The 7,034-nt window shown below is 37.9% G+C and overlaps 1 protein-coding gene and 1 long non-coding RNA gene across 7 annotated transcripts in view; one reads left to right on the top strand and one right to left on the bottom strand.

Moving 5' to 3' along the window:
- LOC118339995 overlaps positions 1–2,085 on the top strand; it is a 42,005-nt gene extending 39,920 nt beyond the window's left edge. The window contains exon 5 of the long non-coding RNA XR_004797347.1: positions 2,000–2,085. This is a non-coding gene — a long non-coding RNA (uncharacterized LOC118339995). The remainder of the gene's footprint in view (positions 1–1,999) is intronic.
- A 1,017-nt stretch (positions 2,086–3,102) lies between these two features.
- The window catches only part of kynu (kynureninase), a 43,611-nt gene continuing 39,679 nt past the window's right edge, over positions 3,103–7,034 (bottom strand). For all 6 annotated transcript variants that reach the window (XM_035677501.1, XM_035677499.1, XM_035677498.1 and 3 more), the window contains 6 exons: positions 6,824–6,970; positions 5,398–5,496; positions 4,910–4,983; positions 4,049–4,101; positions 3,619–3,704; positions 3,103–3,380 (listed from right to left, as the gene is read on the bottom strand). In XM_035677501.1, the coding sequence (XP_035533394.1) occupies positions 3,126–3,380; positions 3,619–3,704; positions 4,049–4,101; positions 4,910–4,983; positions 5,398–5,496; positions 6,824–6,970 (714 nt within the window). In that variant the 3' untranslated portion in view covers positions 3,103–3,125. The remainder of the gene's footprint in view (positions 3,381–3,618; positions 3,705–4,048; positions 4,102–4,909; positions 4,984–5,397; positions 5,497–6,823; positions 6,971–7,034) is intronic.

Raw genomic sequence — 7,034 nt, 5'->3', positions numbered from 1 at the left:
GTTAATAAAGTAGCTAGCTTGTTAATAAAGTAGCTTGTTAATAAAGTAGCTAGCTTGTTAATAAAGTAGCTTGTTAATAAAGTAGCTAGCTGTGAGATGAGGCACTTCTACCTGAGGATTTCAGGTGGTGGTATTAACTCGTTAGTTAGACAAGTAAAAGAGTAAACATGGTCATGGTTGGTTTTCAACGTTTTCTCCTCAGTAGTGTGAAATACGAGTTCAGTGAGAATAGTTAGTTGTGATCTGGTCGTTCCTGACTCCTATGAGACGATCCAAAACCATTAAACACACACAGTAAACACTAGTGACACAAAGTCACTGAACTTATTGAAGTAATAACATCACATAACTGACAACGTATCATGTCTCAAGCAGCCAATAAGTAAGTAGGATTATAAAAAGGTTTGATCTGCATTATTTTAAACTTGAACCATGAATATAAATTTACAGGGCAGACTATAACAAATTACTTTAACTCTTTCAGGGTTTCTGCAGGTTTCAACAATTTCATGTTCAGTTCTTTAGTCAGCTATGTATTTTAAAGCTGAAAAAGCCTTAATTCACCCAATTTAGTAGTGTTAGATAGTTGTAATCTACTCTATCTTTATCAAAGTGGCCTCAGAATTTAAGTTTTTAAAGTAGGATGTTTTAGTCCTTTTGCCACCTCTGATCTCAGTATCCTTTCAAAAGTACCACTGTTTGTTCTGTCTGTCAAACCCACGCAGAGTTACGTTTCTACATGTTCCTTTTTAATCAAAACTATCCATTTTGCTCAGCAGAGACGCAGCTCGTTTGTATTTTTGTCCTCAGACACTGTATGTGTGGAACCAGCGAGCCCACGGTCATCATTAAGACAGTAAATCTGCATAGTCCCCCCTTTTTCTTTCTTTTTTTTTACAGTACAGTCTCTTCAAGTAGCCCAAGGAAAGACAATACCCAGCCTCTCTTCAATTATTTATTCTCACATCACCCCAAAAAAGATGACAAATGCTAATTCTGGTCCATTCCCCAGCTGGGCATCCAAGTGCTCATTAGTTTTAAAGAAGGTTAATCCATTTAGGTTTTGCATATTGATATGCCAATTATGTCTAATCGTGGAATAGGCATCCGTCAAGGTAATAGTGCATAAACACATGCAAGAACATTAGGGAGAAGTCAACGTTATAATAAAGTAGGTGTTAATTGGTGAGGGGAGGACTGTCGGCTAACTCATGTGTGTAATGTACAGCCGGGTGAGGAGGGACGAGGGGGAGGAAAAGGGGGGTTTCATCAGATTTTACCCCAAAAATCATGTCATTTGCAAACCCCATGCTGCGAGCTCTCTGGGTGTCGCGCCCAAAACACTCAACCGAGGAGGAGGGTCACAAGGGCAAAGGATTGTGGGAGCTATTATTCAGAATTTGCAGTGTAGAGAAACAAAATCTGTCACTAAGTGACGAGAGTTTCCCGGTGACATCTAACTATTGTTTGTGCAGTATTTACTGTTGCAGTGTGTAGTTAAATATAGTCACTGACATGATGCCAAAAGCACAGTTGCATGTAATACTAGTATCTGCTGTAAGAGAGCATTGTATTATTACAATCAAGTGTTTAAACACACAGGTAACCTGAAGCATGCTCTGTGTTCTCTTTCATGTATTGTTCTTGTTTTAAAGAACCAGTTTGTGGCATTTAGTGGCAGCGAACAGTGACGTTGCAACTGAACTCCGCTTGCGTGTGTATTTGATGACCTGGGAATGAGCACGGGCCCCATATATACAGCCAGTGTTTGGTTTGTCCGTTCTAGGCTGCCGTAGAAACGTGGCGCATCAACACGGCAAAATAAAACGTAGACATCTAAAAACCTTCGCAACATCACAATACATTTTAAAAATCTGCGTTTCTCCAACGTTATTTTAAACTGGCGTCCAAAATGACAAAGTTGAAGTTCATAAAAAAGGATTGTACTCTGCTGTGATGTGGTTTTGACCCTTCTTTTCCTCTCTTCTTTGTCTTTCAGATTTGCTGGTTCGGTGGGAAGAGTGCAGAGCAGTCACAAGGCATGCTGGGATACGAGTCCTGTACACTGTGTGAACCTCCAGCTACAATTCTTGAAGAGAAGAGGTAAGACTGTTTGGATCTGTACAGGGCTCATTAATTCAGCAGTGTGTACTTTGAATATAAAGTCAAAAATACATAAAAGTAGAAAAAAGGATTTAAAAACATTCTGTAGTTTACCCATTTATTGTTTTTATACAGTGCTGCTTCAAAGTATGTGAACCTCAGGAGCATTTCACAATTATTTAATCAGGAATCACATTATATAGAATAACATGTTTATGAACTCCATATTATGTAATGAAAAGACTAAATCAGGATTCTTTAGTAAACTGTTATTGGGGCAAAAGTGAGTGAACCCTGGGCAGCACATCATTTAGCTTTTGGTCCATCTGCCCTTCATACAACCACAGACAGGTGCAGATAATCAGCCCCATTATTAGCAGTATGCACAACAGCTGTGTTCACCTTGGTTGGCAGAAGCTCCACCTGTTGGGAAATGTAGTTTTAAAGTGCTATGAGGCCTACAAATAGAAGCCATACTTTGATCACATAGTAGGTGAGGAGGCTAGAGCCGCCATAAACCAGAGATCCTCCTGTAACAAGTAGAACTACAGATAAAGAATATGTATTTAAAGGAGAATGTTAAATTTCTGTCTGTACTCTATTTTCAGTTACACAGCGCTATTCACCTTGTTTTAAGTAACACAGCTCTGGGTTCGCTCAGTCTTGCCCCTGGAACTGATAAACACCTGTTAATTCATATAATACACACTGGTTCTGATTTAAATAAAGAAATGATGGTAATGCTCAGGAGGTTCACATGCTTCCGAGCAGCGCTGTATAACTGAAAATAGAGTACAGACAGAAATTTAACACTCCTTTAAATGCATATTCTTTATCTGTAGTTCTACTTGTTACAGGAGGATCTCTGGATTCTAATGGCGGCTCTAGCCTCCTCACCCCTACTATGTGATCAAGAAAAGTATGGCTTCTATTTGTAGGCCTCATAGCACTTTAAAACTACATTTCCCAAGAGGTGGAGCTTCTGCCAACCAGGGTGAACACAGCTGTTGTGCATACTGCATCTAAGTGTGTGGAAATGTACTCACAGCGACGCCCCTCTTCTCCAGCTCCTGGAAGACCTTTTTGATGTGGATGGAGAAGCAGAGTGAGAGCTGACAGCCTCTCTGCTGCGGGTCAGAGGGTGTGATGATGTGGACGTAAGGTTTGTCGGGCTGGGTGGAGTCCTCAGAGAAATAATGCTGACACAGGTACTCCAGGTAACCTGTCAACAGGAGGGACTTCCTGCACAGTGCCTGCATACTGGTCTGGTTGAACACCTGGCAAAATCAAAAAGGGAGTCAATGTAAATCAACTCATGTAAGAAAAATGCTGTTTGATGTTTAGATCGCTGTCCAATAAAACTACAGTAAAAATGTATTTGCTTGTTTCTGTGAATAAAGTGACCTGTTCCATTATTCTACTCAATGAGGGTCTTAAAGACATTTAAACTACTACTACACTACAGCATCAAGTTAATTCCTTGTTATTAAGTGTGAGCATTAACCAGTGCAGTACCTCCAGGCTGGCCTGCAGGGGGCAGACCAGCAGGATGGGCTGGTTCGACAGTCTGAAGCCGCTCACTCCAGGCTGCAGCTCCAACACTGAAAACACATTTCAACTAGTGTGAGCTTTATTATTACATTATTCCACACATGCCTGTACAGTTTACACTTATTGAAAATGTTCCATTGAATTCTATGCTTAGAACATACTTGCTTTATATATTTCTTATAATACATCAATATACCAAGGTAAAATCCTTCTATGTGAAACCTGATTAACAACCTACAGTTTAAACTGTATGAACATCAGTTCTCTACCTAGAATAGTGCAGATGTAATACCCAGTGAGGCCACAAGATGGCAGCAACCTTAAACTCACAGCACTGCCTTCAGAAAGCTGTGGCTACACAAACATGAGAGTGGGAAGAATGATTTCCTCTTACCGTTGTTCATCTTGAACCGAGTCTTCAGGTCGTGTCCCCACCATCCCAGCAGCCTGCAGGAGACGAGGACGTGATGTTAGTATTGTAGTTGTGTATCCAGAGATTTGAACAAACCTGAAAGACTGCACACATTATTTAATCTGACGATGTGTTTTAGCTGCTGACATGTTCAGCCTAACTAACAATTAAATCCAGAGGTGGAAAGTGCATTTACTCCTGTACTTAAGTAAAATTCTAAGTTACTTGTACTTTACTTACTTTAACGAGCATATAACATACAATGTGTGAACATTCTTAACTCAAGTAGAAGTTCAAATACTTGTGAGAAAGTAGAGACTCTGAAATGCAACAGTCCTCATATTGGGAAGGTGTGCAATGATGCAAAATAATTGGATAAAGAAATCAATATTTTCCCCTCAAATGCATTCAAACAAAGTCAGAAGCCTGTTTTTCAAAAGGTAAGAACTAGAAAAAGTACTACATAAGTAGAGTAATGAAGTATTTGTACTTTCCACCACTGCCTTCAATATAAAAGATTAATAACATCAGCTCAACTGCAGTTACAATATTCAATACATATCTTAGATGTTAGTGCTTCTATAATAATCTTACAGTGACTAGCAGTAAGTTAAACTAATATAACTACTCTCGGCAAAGTAATACTAAAAAATAGTAATAAATTCCATTTGAGTAACTAGCCCTACTTTGATATTATTATATAATGATAATATAAAACAACAGAGCTCATTCTGGCTGCATAGAGAGTCCTTTATACTAAAGACTAAAGACTTCTAACAGAGGATGTATCTGTCTGAGAGCACTTTATTGATCAGTGTGTGTGAACAGTGTGTGAGCACTCACGCAGGTTTGATGGTGTCTTTATGTTTCTCGTGGATGAACGCACCGGCCAGACCTCCAGCACCGGAGTTCAGATACTGTGAGACAGACAGACAGACAGTATTAATCACATGTGTCTGTGTGTGGAAGAGATCAGGAAGCAGTGTGGATCCAGATATTAAACATACCAAACATAAGAGGTTATTTCAACTACTAACTTTTGCCACCAGGAAGAACATTTTACTCTTTTGGATCAAGGATGTTACTCTTACAAAATAAAAGTCATGGCACAATGTTATAATGGACACACTGTCATCTTCCTTATTCCTTATATTTATTATTTACTGTAAAACAAAACTTCCTGTAAGCTTGTTTGTTTACATACTTATTTATTATGGGGATGGGTTTTTATTTTAATTTCTTAATCTCACACACTCATTTAACCACATTATGTGTGTTCCGCTCCATGTTATATATGAATATCTGAATATATGAGAGCAGAGTCAGCTGACCTTGTAGGAGCACCAACAGGCGAAGTCCACTCCCCACTCGTGCAGCTTCAGCTCGGCGTTTCCGGCCGCATGTGCGCAGTCAAACCCCACGCAGCATCCCTGAAGACGGACAGAGAGGACTTTTATTATCTGGTCTTAAACAGTTTCCGCTTTGTTATTGAAACTCTCTCTTACATTTTTGTCCTGTTTTTGGGCTCGTACGGGCTCGTTTTTTTTTACAAAATTTCTTTACAAATTCAAATGTTTAACTTTTAAAATACATTTTAAAACGTTTTACTGACCGTTGAAATAATTAACTTTTCTTTTTTTTTTACAGTTTAAAAAACTTTTTTTTTTCATTATTTGGGTGCTTGAAAATTAAATTGTGTCAATTGAAAATATTAAATTATATTTATTACAGAAATATTAGCATAAAGTAGCAAAAGTAAAAGTACTCATTATGCAGAATGGCCCATTTCTGAATATATGTTATATTACTGGGTTGTATTTAGTGATGAATTCACATCTGTGTGTCACATTAATCAGTGGTGGAAAGTACCTACGGGTAAGTACTGTATATTCACTCAGGTGCTGCATTTAAGTACAATTTTGAGGTATTTGTACTTCCAGTTTATGCTTCTACCTCACTACATTTGTCTGACAGCTTTAGTTACATTACATATTTAGAAAATTTTGATGAAATATAACTTCAGCTAATAAATTATGATTTATTATTATAGTTTGAACAACCCAGCAGAACTTAAAGTCACTAAAATGAGCTCATCAAAGTGACACATTAATGCCTTAATAATTATAATCCAGTATAATATATATGATTCTGAAATAGGCTGTTCTGCATAATGTGGTATATTTATGTGGTATATTTTGAAGTTGATATTTTTGTACTTTTACTGAAAGATTTTGAATCATTTTTTATTAGTAACAGTAGTTTTACACTGTTTCTACTCCTTTTCACTACTTTATATACCGCTGGGTGGATTAGTCCAATTAAAAACATCTGAATTTAATGATTGATTATATTTTGTATCAATAATATGAACCTGTAATGTAACTAAATCTATCAGATAAAGAGTAAAAATATTGTAAACAAACCTGGTGGAATAGAAGTAGAAAGAATTACAAGATGGATAAAGTCAAGTAAAGTACAGTACTTAGTTACTTTATACCACTGATGTGAACATGTGAATATATTACAGGACATTTTCTATCATTTACGTTCGCACAATTGATCAACATGCAGCACATTAAATCACATACACATTCTAAGGAAAGGGGAATAGATTTAGTGATATTTGCAAAGATTTATGATCCTAAATGTCCTTAAAAACACATTTCATATCGTCTCTATTTAGGTGTCCATCGTTTTTTGCTGATAAAGTCACAATTACATTCAGTCCCTTGTGGCATTTGCATGTGTGTATGTTACCTTCCTCTGGCCAGCCTCAGTGATGGCGGCCATGTCAAACAGCTGCCCAGTGTAATACTGAACCCCGCTGAGCATCACCACGGCGATGGAGTCGCCCTCCTGCTCGATCACTCTGAGGATATCTGCAGTTCTCAGAGTCTCTTCACCCTGAACAGCAGGAACAATCACTCATCAGTTTCCACTTTGTCTATCATGCCAGCTGACGGCAGAG

The sequence above is a fragment of the Morone saxatilis genome, unplaced genomic scaffold (genome assembly GCF_004916995.1).
Source record: "Morone saxatilis isolate NCDOM2014 unplaced genomic scaffold, NCSU_SB_2.0 Contig6, whole genome shotgun sequence".
NCBI lineage: Eukaryota > Metazoa > Chordata > Actinopteri > Moronidae > Morone > Morone saxatilis.
This window is presented reverse-complemented; position numbering and strand designations above follow the sequence as displayed.